Source organism: Bidens hawaiensis, unplaced genomic scaffold (assembly GCF_021521415.1).
Source record: "Bidens hawaiensis isolate Kalapana, Puna unplaced genomic scaffold, B.hawaiensis_p1.1 tig00027761_1, whole genome shotgun sequence".
Classification (NCBI taxonomy): Eukaryota; Viridiplantae; Streptophyta; class Magnoliopsida; order Asterales; family Asteraceae; genus Bidens; species Bidens hawaiensis.
This window is the reverse complement of record NW_027505105.1, coordinates 177,033-193,177: the sequence shown is the minus strand read 5'-3', so window position 1 is coordinate 193,177 and position 16,145 is coordinate 177,033. Positions and strand designations below refer to the sequence as shown.

Here is a 16,145-nt window from a genome sequence, read left to right as displayed (position 1 = left end):
TTCGCATCGGATCTTTCATCCTTTGTTTCAGTTTTATATATTTGGGCGACTTGTATAAAAGTGCGACAAATTTTGTTTCACGTACATAACCATATTTATCCAAGAAGAGAGCGGGTCAAAATCATTTGACTTTCACATAGCCCGATTCAACGCATAGACTGAATTATACCCTTTTTACATGAGTATTTTTCTGACATGTTCGTTTAGATGGTCTAGGTATGAGTATGCGAGCTTCCGATGTGACTCTAGTTGTATCATTCAAAACCAAACATCTTCCTTGAAGACAAATAAGAAGTGACATTTATGCCAAGTAAAATATTGCAAGCACATGTCGGCCTGTGGGCCAGCGAAATAAAGATAGAGCTTTAGGCTCACACTTAGTTAAGGCCTTCGAATTAAAAAAAAACATCATATATAGATATATATTTAATCAACGGATTAGAAAAAAGTATGTCAATGGCTCTGGTTGCAAGTTTGTGTGTTGCTAGCTTGCAGGTCACCAATTCGAGACTCATTGCTAGCATTTTGTTTTTGGTTTTTTAAAACAATTATCATAAAAGAACCACAAAATCTCATTTCGATTTAGATCTCCTAAATCGTTGAGCCTGACTTGTGCAAGCAACAATAATATGTTTTTTATCTCGTAATATACAAATCATACCGGGCCTTTGGGCCAAAATGTTATTTGGGCTAGGAATATCTGGGTCATTAAAATAGGTTATATTGCGATTCTTTAAAAAATCACTCGGTATGTATGTCCCATGCAATTGTGGGCCCAACTGATGACTACTAAGTGCCATAATCGGATTTTGTATAAGGAAAAATCTCATAAAATAGTAACCAACTTTTAAAAGTGTTCTAATTAGGTCAATGATGGATATTTTCATCAAATCGGGTCACTAAATCTTCAAATCAAGTCTTACTGATTTTTTTGTGTGTCAAGAAAGAAATCGAGGATAAGATGTGGGGGTTGGAATTTACAATATATGTAGCTAAATTAAAAGAATTAAAAAAAACGTTAATTATATTAAAATTTAAAAATAAAAAATAAAATTCACATCACCACTCAACGTCAACTTAAAAAAAATATAAAAAGATTTCCTATGTGAAACAAAAAGGAAAAGGGCTAAAAAAACATGTTAAAACCTTTAATTAATCAAAAGTGAAAATTGAGTGACTTAATTGAAACATTTTATAAAGTTGAGTGATCTAATCATAACACTTTTGAAAGTTGGTTACTATTCTATGAAGTTGCCCCTTTCTTTAAATCGGGTTACTAAATCTTCAAATCAAGTCTCATCGATTTTTTTGTGCGTCAAGAAAGAAAGGGAGGATAAGATGTGCGAGTCGGAATTTGCAATATATGTAGTTAAATTTTAAAAAAATATTAATTATATTAAAATTTGAAAATAAAAAATTAAATTTACGTCGCCACTCAGCGTCAACTTAAAAAAAAAATAAAAAGATTTCCTACGTGAAACAAAAAAGAAAAAGGCCAAAAAAACATGTTAAAACCTTTAATTTAATTAAACATGAAAGTTGAGTGACTTAATTGAAACACTTTCAAAAGTTTGTTACTATTCTATGAAGTTGCCCATTTCATAAATACAACTAAAAGTGTGGCTTATAACATTCCATTTATTCATGGTAGGGGTATCATTTTTACTAAAACCCGAATCTAAACCCGAATAGTATCAACATGATCCGGATTAAGCCAACTTGGATTACCGAATCTGATTTGCCTTGTATGGTTCTGTTATCGGGCTGAGTATATGAGGATCGAGTCTTTTAAAATAAGACTAATCCGTATGTAACAATTAATAAATACGATATCTATTCGGTAAAGCTAGTTACGTTTGAGTTATATAAAACTACGTAGGTTTATTTACTCATATAACGTGTTATACGAACAAAACTAAAAAGAGGTTAAAGTAAGAATGAAACAACTAAATAACAAAAAATGAGTTCATTATATAGACAATGATACACACATAGGTGAATTTATATATAATTCTAATTATATGTTAAATTACCACATAAAACTATTATACTATATTACTTATTATAATCAACAATAAAGGATAAAGATCTCATGATCTTTTATTTATTTAAATTATTTAAAATATAATTTTGTATTTATCTTCTTCCATAATTTGTATTCCTTTTTTATGTATTTATAGAAATCAATAGAAGGAAAAATTATATTCATTGAGCCATATCATATATTCTCCTATAAATGAGATAAATACAAAATTACATTTGAAATCGGTTAAATAAATAAAAGATCATGAGGATCATCGTTGATACTTACATTTATAGTTATAAATACAATCAATAAATGGTAAATACTTTAGTAATAACGAGAAATATATTTGATAAATTATTAAACAAAAAATCCAATATGAAAAACAAGTTTTGACTCCAGATTTAAGCACAATGAGTCTCTATTCCAAATTGCGACAAGAAATTTTCAACTTGACCTAAAAGTCTAAAACATGATACGAAAATAATCAGCTTTGTGTGGTTATATTAAAACCGTTTAAAACACGACTTGTGTTTTGATTAACATGTTTAATTAAACGTGTAGTATTTGGATTGACCCGTTAATTAAAAAGATTGACCACCAAGTCATCAACCCAATTAACCCGTTTAGTACTTGATTAATACATGTCAGCCAATTTTAACACGTATAGCCAAATTAACAGGCTTTAGACTGTGGTTGAGTTACACAGTTATAAGAGCGCATGTGTTATTAGGGTATCGATGCTTGACACGAATAAAAATATAGATGATATTTGAGTTGATCAATTTAACCCGTCAACCTGACATGATTCACACCTCTATTCAAGTGTATTTGTATTTGATTAGAGGTATGCCTACATATCTCACTTATTAATATAATAAAAAGGAGAGTAATGGCATTACTTTTATATTAGAGTGGACTGTGGTTTTCATCTCTGTAGTTTGTTCAAATATGTGGTTTTAGTGATCAGATAATTTCAAATTTGCGATTTTCGTTCATGTGGTTTTATTTCACTTGCAATAAACCCGAACTCACTAATCCCGTTAAGTCTGGTCGTCAAATCCATCCGCATGTCCTTCATGCGAGGGGCAATGTTGTCATTTCTCTTCCTATAGAAACCCCAGTCCTAATTCGCAAGCCGTCTCATGTGAGGGGCTGGGTGTATCTTGGGGAAAAAAAGACAAAACCGTGGCAACTGCCCAAATCCGACCCGACCCAGGTACCCGTTTTCGGATCCGATTTTAAGATTTAAAATTTTGATTATAATCTTTATAAATTTATTATATATATATATGTTGCTAATAATAATAATTTCTTGTCACCGTCCCGCCCCTTTTTCTCTCTTGTCGCCGTCCCGCCCCTTTTTCTCTCTTGTCGTCATCCCGCCCCTCTGCTTAACCCTTAAGCCTTGAACCCTTTTTCTCTTCTCTTTGGGGCTCGAAGTAAGAAGAAGCCTTTCAAACGTATATTTGGGGCTCGAAGCAAGAAGAAGCCTTTCAAACGCTCAAGCGAAAGTTGTGCGAAGCTCCTGTTCTAACGTTACCAGAGGGTACTGACGACCTTGTCGTTTATTGTGATGCCTCCAACCAAGGTCTCGGTTGTGTACTTATGCAACGAGGCAAGGTTATCGCTTACGCGTCAAGGCAACTCAAAATTCATGAAAAGAATTATACGACTCACGACCTCGAACTTGGTGCAGTTGTATTTGCCTTAAAAATCTGGAGACACTACCTCTATGGTACTAAGTGCATCATTTACACCGACCATAAAAGCCTTCAGCACATTTTTGATCAAAAGGAACTTAACATGAGACAACGCCGATGGAACTCATCAGCGATTACGATTGTGAGATCCGATATCACCCTGGTAAGGCTAATGTGGTAGCCGATGCGCTCAGCCGCAAACCCAGTCAACTCAACTGTATTTTTCCGCGCACGCAGCTTCACTTCGCGCCGATCCAAAGCAATCTTGAATCGCGCATTCGCGACGCGCAGCGCGCATCGATCAGCAAAGGCAACCTACGCGCCGAGTTAGCGTGTGGTGCGGAAGCACATCTAGTCCCTAACCTGAATGGAACTCTCTGTTATCTCAATCGCATCTGGATTCCCAATGATGAGATTCTTCGCACTGTCATACTGAGTGAAGCGCACAAAACTCGGTATTCCATTCATCCTGGCGCTGACAAAATGTACAAAGATTTGCGCCTTACTTATTGGTGGCCCGGTATGAAAAAGGATATTGCTGTGTTCGTAGCTAAATGCCTAACTTGTTCTAAGGTAAAAGCTGAACATCAACGCCCATCTGGCTTGCTCGAACAACCAGAAATTCCTACGTGGAAATGGGAAAGTATAGCAATGGACTTTATCACCAAGTTACCCTTGACCGCAAGCAAACATGACAGCATTTGGGTAATAGTGGATCGATTGACCAAGTCTGCCCACTTTCTGCCCATTCGTGAAACCTACCGTGTTGAACAACTTGCGCATCTATATGTCAAAGAAATTGTCTGCCGTCATGGTACTCCCTTGAGCATCATATCCGATCGCGATGGCCGTTTTATATCTCGCTTTTGGAAATCTCTCCAATCTGCGTTAGGAACTCGTTTGGACATGAGTACTGCATATCATCCTCAGACTGACGGACAGTCTGAGCGAACCATCCAAACCCTTGAGGATATGCTTCGATCTTGTGTTCTTGATTTTGGAGGTAATTGGGATTCACACCTACCTCTGATCGAGTTCGCTTATAATAACAGCTATCATTCCAGCACCGGTATGGCCCCATTTGAAGCACTTTACGGTCGAAAGTGCCGCTCACCGATTTGTTGGAACGAAGTGGGTGAAGTTCAAATCACAGGACCCGAACTAGTTCAAGAGACAACCGATAAAATCGCCAAGATCCGTGATCATCTGCTGACTGCCAGAAGCCGACAGAAGAGTTACGCAGATCGCAGGCGGAAGCCTCTCGAATTTCTAGTTGGTGATCTTGTTCTCCTCAAAGTGTCGCCCTGGAAGGGTGTTGTCCGCTTTGGGAAGAAAGGTAAGCTTGCACCTCGTTATGTTGGTCCATTCAAGATTCTCAAGAGAGTGGGAAAAGTTGCCTACAAGCTGGACCTGCCGCCCGCGCTCAGCAATGTGCATCCAACGTTCCATGTATCCAATCTCAAGAAATGTTTAGCTGACGAGAACCTCCACATACCACTTGATGAAGTTCAAGTTGATGAGTCTATGCATTTCGTTGAGAAGCCTGTTGAGATTATGGATCGCGAGGTGAAGCAAACCAAGCGCAGTCGCATCCCTATTGTCAAAGTTCGCTGGCAGTCCAAGCGCGGAGCCGAGTTCACTTGGGAAAGGGAAGATCAAATGAAGATCAAGTACCCGCACCTTTTCTCTGCGCATCCTACTTCGAGATAAATTTCGGGACGAAATTTCTTAAAGTAGGGGAGACTGTGGCAACTGCCCAAATCCGACCCGACCCAGGTACCCGTTTTCGGATCCGATTTTAAGATTTAAAATTTTGATTATAATCTTTATAAATTTATTATATATATATATGTTGCTAATAATAATAATTTCTTGTCACCGTCCCGCCCCTTTTTCTCTCTTGTCGTCGTCCCGCCCCTTTTTCTCTCTTGTCGCCATCCCGCCCCTCTGCTTAACCCTTAAGCCTTGAACCCTTTTTCTCTTCTCTTTGCTTGTCCTTTGGTTCTTCCCGCCTAAGGATGTCTGCGCAGCTCAACGCGCCAGACTCCTTACAAGGAAGCCTGCGTGAAGACCAGCTGTTCCTGCGATACGCGAGACGAACTGTTCCCGCGGCGCGCTAAGGATTGTAGTTCTTCCCGCGGCGCGCTAAGGATTGTAGTTCTTCCCGCGGCGCGCTAAGGATTGTAGTTATTCCCGCGGCGCGCTAAGGATTGTAGTTATTCCCGCGGCGCGCTAAGGATTGTAGTTCTTCCCGTGGCGCGCTAAAGATTGTTGTTCTTCCCGCGGCGCGCTAAGGTTTGTTCTGTCAGCCTTCCCCATCCCCTGCAGCTGCCACCATATCTTTTGCTTGTGACATCTTTTGCTTTTGATATCTTTTGCCTTGATTTGATAAGATCTTTTTCCCCAATTCAAGGGATGTGTTCCCTAGGGTTTTTCCTATAAATAAAACTAACTTCTTGGTTAATTAAACACTGCACTCAAACACTTAAACACTCCCCAAATCTTTCTCCCTTACTCTCAGCCGAAGATCCACTGCAACGCCTCCAACTCCTCTCTTTGCAATCCGTCTTCTCTTCTTTTCTGCCCAGAAATCTCGGTAAATAAATAATATATAATTTTCTTTTTAAATAATTTGTTTAAGTGACTTGCATATATTCAAGACATAAAAACCAATCGTTAAACCAATAACCTCTTATTTATAGGTTAACTTTCATTTGTTTAAAAGTTGGTTCTTACGTTATCTTTCAACGTACCTTTTACAGGTGAGTAATCTCGTACCTAACCCCTTTTATTTTTAACGTTTTGGGATGTTCATGTGTTCGTACAACTTGAGTCTTAAACTTGTTTATGAAATTTATGTGCGCAAAACCCATGTGTTATGGACGTTTACTAGTGTTGTATATTTGTATGTGTGGATCATTAACCGCTTTGATCGGCCTATTCCGAAGTTTTCATGGATCCATTAGATGAACACGGGAGACCTATCGTTACGATTTTCTTGATTTGTTTGCACATACACGAATGATTATTTGTTTTTGCTCGATTTGGAGCACGCTATGAACTATGAGCTATGATCTATTTAGGCTTGATCACAATCTGTTTACACACTATGTTGAACACCAGTTATACACATGTTGCGCGCAGTGCTTTGTTATTATCTATTTATATCTATTAAACTTGATTTCTCACCGACACGCAAGTGTTGACGTTTTACTTTAACACATGTTCAGGTTTGCTGTAGCTGCTTTTGGGAACTCGAGGACACGTAGGATGTTTTCTTTTACTTTGGACCTAGTTTAAAATATAACAAGACAAATTTATGTATTTGAATATTATGAGTTATGATATGTGATTTATGTTACTTTATGGTGTGTTATGCGCATGCGCAATGAAATGTATTTATTAAATATTGACACCCAAATAGTGTCACGGGTAATGAAACAATACGTAGCGCCCCGATGTATAATCCGCCATCGGTCGGGGTGTTACAAAAACCGCCCCTCACGTGAAGGATACGCTGATAGGTTTAACGACAAGACTTAACGGGATTAATTTATTCGGTTTAATTGCAAGTGAAATGAAACCACATGGACGGAAATCACAAATTTGAAACTATTGGACTAAAATCGTAAATTTAAACAAATCACATAAACGAACACCGCAGTTCACTCTTCATATTTTGATAATTCCATTAAACAAATTATCTTATGTTATAGTATTATACCATCTTACTTTTTTTGAATACAATACTTTAACATAATAAAGCTATAACCATAATATTAAAATTCTAGAAAAATAATAATATATAGTTTCCTAGCCAGTAGCAAGTCTTCCTTTCGCGTGAAAGACGAGTCAACACGCTGGCATCCGGTCAACATAATAACACTCCTTATATTCACGCGTACCTTCCACTTTACTTCATATATATTCCCATTATTATTTATACAAACTCCATCCTCAAAACCTCTCAAATCATCAATCTTTTGTCACCAAATCTCAATTTCAAAAACAACCCATTTTTCACACATATCTCACCATCAAAACCCATATCAATCTTTAAAAATCTTGTCCAAATCCAATACAAAATGATGAGTTCAAGATCACTTGTTGTTGCTTTCATTGGTTACATGTTCATGGCTATGTTTGATGCAACACAAGCCCAAGAATTCGCTCCTCCCACTCCGGTTCCTGCGAACGATGGTTCTGCAATTGATCAAGGGGTGGCCTATATTCTTTTGATTGTGGCACTTGCAATCACTTATCTTGTTCACTAGTTTTAGTTTCGATGGTTATATATTTATAGATTAATAATTCTTTTAATGACTTATATATACATATATATTTTTGATTGATTTATGTAGTGTGAATATATGGAATTATGGATGATGGATTTTGATTGAATATTACAATTACAAATATATAATAAAGAGTTTTGTACAACTTTTGTTTGGTGTTTTAAGATTATTGTTTGAAAGTTGTTAGTGCTGAATAGATGATGTTTGAGAACATTGTTTTGTGGAAAGTTATGATTTCGCTTAAATTACATTTGTTACATTGTTATTAGTTGATTTAGGCAAATTGGATCAACTTTCACATATTGGAAGACAGCAAGCCCAACGATAAAATGTAATTTCCGAGAATCCTAACTTTCAATATATTTTGACCTACAAGTACAACAATTTTTAGTTATCATATGCTTAACACAATTAGTTTTTGATGAGCTGGAATGTTGATGTGTCTATATGGACATTCTAATGTGTAATTGTGTAAATAACTAAATACATTAAATATTTTATTTTTGGCATCATGCGTTTACATATCAGGTTTATATAGACACGTCATCTGTCCAACTTATCAAAAATAACAGTGTTAAGCGTCTGTTAGCTAGAGATTGCTATAGGTAAATATATTGAAAGTTGGGATTGCCAGAAATTACATTTGAAGTTGGGCTCATCGTTGGCCAATATGTGAAAAATGGGATTATTATAATCCAATTTGCCTTTTTATAATGACCCGTTTCGAGAAGAGAGCTCGATATGTTTAATTTACAAGAACTTGAGCTCGGCTCGTTTTAAATTTTATTTCTAATGATCGAGTCCACCTTGTGAATAGTTTTGCACGAATAAGTATATGCTTCATGTTTGAGTTCACCTAACCAATTTGTTCAATCAATCGATCTAAAGTCTTTTATTCCAACACCGCGACACGATCGACACCCCAAAATAATAATAATTAGAGTTTTATCCAGCGTGTTGCCCGGGGCTAGTCGGTAAAACTCGGGGGATGGTAAAACCCAAACATTGTCTGTCCCTGGCATTGAGGCGGTAAGTCGAAGCCAATTTGGTCAGTTTCGGTTACAAGCGTTATGGTGCCGGAACTATAACCATAAATAAAAAAAAATAGTAAAATTTAGTGGACCAATGAGGTAACATCCGTCGGTAAAACTCGAACGCTGGTAAAACTCGAAACGTTGTCAATCCCGACCATCGAGGCAGTGAATCTACGCAAATGCGGTTGGTTTGAGGCACTTTTGTTACAGTACCGGAACTAAAAAGAAACAAAATAAAAAAAAATTGACATTCGGTCGGTTTTCGTTACCTTCTAACTGTAACAGAACTAAAACGAAGGGCAAAAATTCTACGCGAACTAAAACAAAAGAAATTACGGGAACCGCAACTAAAACATAAAAAAATTGGTATCCGCACGGTTTTCGTTACATTCAACCGAGACTAGATAACAAAAAAAAAAAGCAAAATTCCGAGAACCAATAAGGTGTCGCAAAATGGCCTAAAGGTGACTTTGCGGCATCAAAGTTCTCATTTGTTATTATTATTATTAGTAATAATAATAGTAATTTGAGATTAACTAGATGCATCGGTGAGACATTAATAACAGAAACATTCAAAACATAGTTTACAGCCGTTGAAAACAAAGACATAAAAGAGAAATTTTAGGTACTATCATTCGGTTAAGCCTCTTGTTTACCTCCACACACCACAACCATATCATATATGTCTTTGTTTCATACTCCACAACAAAATTACTAAACTACCCTTGCTCTAACACATTATTATTCTAACTTGTATAAACTACATAGGCCATTCACATTACTAAACCAAATGAACAAAAGATATGATCCAGAAGAGGACCCAGAAGAAGATCCCGCGGATGAAGAGGACGAAGACGACGACGACGACGAAGATGAATATGACGACGAGGACGACGAGAAAACGAGCCGGATTAAAAGAAGCAAAGATTTAGGCCTCTCATGCATGTTAAAAACCGAGGTCGGGGCGGTTCTTGCGGTTATACGTCGAAGAACCGACTCGTCCTCGCAATATTATTATCAAGACGACACGTTAGATTCCGCGATACCCCAATCTCTAAAATCGTTAAGAACACTTATTTTTACCAACCTGCAACCGTGGAAACATGTGGACCCGTCAATCTATATCTCACCTTTTTTGGACGTTATATCGTCTGACGGGGTCCCTGCGGGGGCCACTGCTGTGGCCCTCTCATCGGTTTTGAAAATAATGAAACTCAACATGTTTGATAAAAGGACGCCTGGGGCCCATGAGGTAATGGCCAATGTGGTCATGGCTGTCATCGGGTGTCGTCTGGAAAAGACACACCCGGTGACGGAAGGAGCGGTCATGATGAAAATTTTACAAGTGCTTGCCGCGGTGATGCGTCACCCGGCCTCCGTCATGCTTAACGACCATGCAGTGTGCACGGTCGTTAACACGTGTTTCCAGGTGGTCCAGCAGTCGGCCCACCAAGGGGATTTGCTACAACGAACCGCGCGCCACACAATGCATGATATTATTCAAATTGTATTCTCCCGTCTTCCTGAGATAGAAGCCTGGGAGAATTTAGAGTCTGACACTGAGGACTCTATAGATGAACCCGGGTACGGGATTCGTTGCGCGGTTGACATATTTCATTTTCTTTGTACTTTATTAAACGTAGTTGGGATCACGGAAACTGAAGGCTCGCCCGCATTAACCGCGGACGAAGACGTTCAAGTTTTCGCTCTCGTTTTAATAAACTCTGCCCTTGAGCTAAGCGGAGACAGCATCGGACGACATAAAAAGCTTCTCCGAATGGTTCAAGACGATCTTTTCCATCATTTGATCCATTACGGGACAGCTACATCGAACCAGTTAGTTTTATCGATGATTTGTAGCACGGTTTGGAACATATACTACTTCCATCGCGAATCAATTCGGCTACAACTCGAAGCATTCTTCTTATTCGTATTGTTCAAGACGCTAACGGTTCAAGGCTATTCGATTTCACTACAAGAACTCACACTTGAAGGGATTATAAACTTTTGTAGGCAACCCACATTCTTAATAGAAGTGTACATCAACTATGATTGTGATCCTCTATCTTACAATGTGTTTGAAGACATTGGGAAAAATTTATGCAAGCATGCATTTTTATCTGGTGGCGGTGCACCGGGGGCCAGTGTCACCGCCACCAGCTTACAATTGCAAGCTTTTGAAGGGCTCATGGTTTTGATTCACAACATTGCGGATAATGTTGATAAGCAAAATCATTTGAGCCCTAACCGGGTGTACCCCGTTGAGATAACGGAGTATAAACCGTTTTGGGAAGAAATTGTTGATAAAGATTCGAATTATGAAGAATGGATAAAAGCAGTGAGGATTCGAAAGGTGCAAAAGCGGAAGCTGATGATTGCAGGGAGTCATTTTAATCGAGATGAGAAAAAAGGGTTGGATTATTTGAAGATATCGAAACTGATACCAGACCCACAAGACCCTAAAGGACTTGCCATGTTTTTAAGGTAAGGGTGTGAAGATTCGGTTTTTGACACATATTGAACGGAAACCGAAGTTTTGGATTTTGAAAAACCTTCGGTTTCTGTTTTTCGGTTTTAAAATATTGTTCGGTTTTGGATTTTTTAATTCGTAATTTTTTGTACGGGTTTGATTTGGTTATGGTTCGATTTTGATTTTATATACGGGCTTCAAATGTTTGTGTTTGAAAAAACTTAAATAACAAACAATTGATATGAGCCTAAATAAAACCATTGGCCTAAATTTTTTTTTTAATCACCTATTATTAATAAACTTATACATGAAACTTCAAAAAATTTTGAAACAAGTTTGGTAGGGGTGCAAACAAGACGAGCCGAGTCGAGCCCGAGCTAGACTAGGCTCGAGCTTGGCTCGTTTAATTTATACGGGCACGAGTCGGCTCGTTTCGAGCTCTATTTTCAAAGCTCAAGCTTGGTTCTTGAGTAGATTTTAAAGCTTGAGCTCGGTTCGGGTCGTTTATTATTTATTAATTACTTTTTATATATTTATAATTATTTTTGTATATTTTTTTTCAATTATAATTTTGTGTATAAAATAACATGTATTATTTAGTTATATTTTTTTATAACATTACATATATATATATATATTAATTAATCATTATTAAATATATATATATATATTAAAAATGAGATAAATGACAGGCTAGTTTAGGCTCGTGAACAGGCTCAATCTCAATAAGTGAAGCTCGGGCTCGGGCTCGTTTATTAAATGAGCTTACTTTTAGGCTCAAGCTCGGACTCAGGCTCGATTAAGCTCAACTCGATTGACCTTTTTCACGAGTCGATCTCGAGTAGCTCGCAAACAACTCGGCTCATTTGCACCCCTAGAGTTTGGTTTAGAGCAGACACATGTCTCAAACCAAACCTTACTTCTCGGTTGTCCACTTGCCTTCTATTTCAATATAAACACTACTATATATAGAATATTAACAATTTATTTTCTTTATAAAAGAGTCTATTTAAACTTAAGTCATTAGTTTACACCACTAATTTATGTTCTATGTTTTTTAAGGTACACTCCGGGACTAGACAAAACAAAGATTGGTGACTTCTTAGGTGATCCAAGTGAGTTCAACCTTAAAGTACTCAAAGAGTTCACCGACACGTTCGAGTTCATGGGTTCGTTTTTTTTTTAACAGCAAATGTTACTCTTACAACATTGATAAATCTAAAATATTGTCTTTCACAGGTCTGGTTCTAGACACAGGTTTACGAACCTATCTAGAAACCTTCCGACTCCCGGGAGAATCACAAAAGATTCAAAGAATATTGGAAGCATTTTCCGAAAGATTCTACGAACAACAATCGTCAGAAATATTCGTCAATTCAGAAGCCGTCTTCGTGTTATGCTACTCGGTTATTATGTTAAACACGGATCAACACAACCCGCAAGTCAAAAAGAAAATGACCGAAGACGAGTTTATTAGAAACAACAGACTCATCAACGGCGGTCAAGATCTCCCCAGAGAGATCTTGACCGAACTTTTCCAATCCATCTCGACAAAAGCGATAACAATATTCGGTCAAAACGGGGCCGTTATCGACATGAACCCGAGCCGGTGGGTCCAGCTCATAAACCGGTCAAAACAAATACAACCATACAACATATGCGAATTTGACAACAACATCGGCCGAGACATGTTCGCGGCCATCGCGGGCCCCACAGTCGCGACGCTTTCCGCAATATTCGAACACACCGAGGACGAAGACATTATTCACGAATGCATCGAGGGGTTATTCGCTATCGCGAGAATCTGCCAGTACGGTTTACAAGACTCGCTCGACGAGCTTCTTTCGTCGTTTTGCAAGTTCACGACGCTCTTGAACCCGTACGCCTCAGCCGAAGAAACCTTGTTTTCGTTCGGGCATGACTTGAAACCGCGAATGGCGACTCTTGCGGTCTTTACGGTTGCAAACAACTTCAAGGACTCAATAAGAGGAGGCTGGAGAAACATTATAGACTGTTTGCTAAAGCTCAAAAGACTCCAATTACTCCCACAAACCATAATCGAAACCGGATCTTCGACAAAGCACAAACGATCCGAATCCGAATCTGTACACGACACCACCGGAAGGATTAACACTTCCAACTTAATGGCAATCATTTCCCATTGTCTCTCAATGGAAAATGTTGAGGAGTCCTTAAACCTTGGCATAACCGAATTCGAACAAAATTTAAAGGTGATCCAACAATGTAAAATCGGTAGCATATTCAGCAAAAGCTCGTCGTTGCCAATCGACCCGTTGCTTAACCTTGGGCGCTCGTTAATCTTCGCAGCCGCGGGTAAGGGACAAAAGTTTAATACACCAGCTGAGGAAGAGGAAACAGTCCAGTTTTGTTGGGAGTTGATTCAAGCAATGGCGTCGTGTAACGTCCATCGTCTAGCGATGTTTTGGCCGATTTATAACGATTATTTGCTTAATGTGATTCAGTTTCAACTCGCGTCGCCTGTCCCCTTTGCGGAGAAGGCTATAGTTGCTTTAATAAGGATATTATTAAAGCTTCTTGGTTCTAATACTAATGAAAAGGTGGCTGAAGAGCAAGTGTTTAAGTCTATAAACTTAATGTGGAAGTTGGATAACAAGGTGTTGGATACGTGTAACGAGTTTATAATCAAGTCGATGACGAAGATATTGAACAAGTACTCGGGGAATTTGATATCGCAATTAGGGTGGAAGACGGTTCTTCATTTGTTAACGAGTACTGGACGACAAGCGGAGACTTATGAGCGACGAGTTGAGGCTCTTGTGAGTTTAATGGCTAAGGGGACGGGGATTTCGGTTATGAATTATCAGTATGTTATCGATTGTGCATTTAGGTTTGTTGCGTTAAGGAATAGTCCGGTGGATAAGAACATGAAGTTGATGGATTTGATGGCGGATTCGGTTAGGTTGATAGTCGAATGGTCGAAAAACGGGTACTCTGATAAGATGAATATGAGTCATAGTATGACTTCAGTAGATGATACTATGAGTGCTACATTGGTGTCAATGAACTTGTATTTGAAACTTGGTGAGGTTTTAAGGAAGACGAGTTTAGCAAGGCGAGAGGAGGTTCGGAATTATGCGGTTACTTCGTTGCATAAAAGTTTTGTAAACGTGGAAGAGCTTTGTTTCGGTCCGGGGAATGTTATAAATTGTTTTAATCTTGTGATATTTGCAATGGCGGATGATTTGCATGAGAAGATGTTGGAATATTCGACGAGAGAGAATGCTGACAGAGAGACCAGGAGTATGGAAGGGACTTTAGGGTTGGCTTTGGAATTTTTGGTAGACGTGTATTTACGGTTTTTGACGTTGTTGTTGGAGAGTTCGGGGTTTAAGACGTTTTGGTTGGGGATATTGAGAAGAATGGATTCTTGTATGAAAGCGGAACTTGGGGTTTATGGTGAGTCGAAGATGAAAGAGCTTGTTCCTCGTTTGTTGACGAAGATGATTACAACGATGCGGGAGAAAAAGGTTTTGGTTCATCAAGAAGGGAACGAGTTGTGGGAGGTTACGCTTATTCAAATACAATGGATCGCTCCTTCGCTTAAAGACGAATTGTTTCCTGATGCCGTTGGTTAGCATATACATTGTGTGAACGATTATGTATTGTAAGATATACGTGTAACAAGTATGTATAACTTGTAACGTGACACGCACTCCAGACGAGTCGACTACTTAGACAAAACTTCTTTTAATCAGTGAATCGGTTATTGTCGGCACAAGTCATACAATTACTAACTAAACTATACATCTAGTATGCATCTTAATAACAAGGGTGAGATGACTCATTGGGAAGTCATAACATCAGAAGAATAACTACCAATCCAAAGTGACAATTCGATAAATATTCAAGAGATCAAACTGTACCGGTACCAAAAACTCAAAACTTGGTACCAAAAACCCAAAAAGTTGGGTTTAATGTTGGCCCAAAACTAACCGGCCCATTTGCTCTTCTTTTATATATTACTAGGTGAAAGTCCAAACTCCAAAGTCCAACAAAATTTAAAAACAACAGATTCATTTTTTTAATCCAATTAAATATTTAGTTCCGCACATTATTTTAGTTGGATAGATACTTGATGTGTAATTACCCGATGTATATCCAACGGGTTTTGAACTGAGTATAGGACAAGCTTTTAATATTCGGGAAGTGTTACTTGAAATGTTTAGCCGGTAACTCAACAGCGTAAGCTAACATGGTTAAACATTTCAAAGCATCACTTTGTGTCATCGCCCATGTTGCGTATTGTGTGTAGTTAGGGTGCTTCATGGCCTTTAGGGCCTCTAGCAATTTCTTTATCTAAGAATGCGCATCTTTGATTGTTTCAACCACACATATTCGAGTGTTAATATCTCATTTGTCTTAGCTTCATTTTTTACGTGACTTGATTTGTCATAAAACTATTCACATAGTAGAAAACAATATCATAAATCATAACTTGTATAACACACATATATATATATATATATATATAAATAATTAAATATAACTATTTGTGTAGACAAATGTAGCACAAAATGTGTGATGAGTTGCTAACACACAACCATCAACCATACTGGAAATATACAGTCATTCTTCAAT

The 16,145-nt window shown here is 38.0% G+C and overlaps 1 protein-coding gene across 1 annotated transcript; it reads left to right on the top strand.

Annotated features, from left to right (window-relative positions):
- Window positions 1-9,845: 9,845 nt before the first annotated feature.
- On the top strand, window positions 9,846-15,142 carry LOC143610763 (ARF guanine-nucleotide exchange factor GNL2-like). Its single transcript, XM_077085153.1, has 3 exons — window positions 9,846-11,539; window positions 12,588-12,694; window positions 12,765-15,142. Exons 1-3 carry the CDS (start codon window positions 9,846-9,848, stop codon window positions 15,140-15,142), a joined length of 4,179 nt encoding a protein of 1,392 aa, XP_076941268.1.
- Window positions 15,143-16,145: the final 1,003 nt, after the last annotated feature.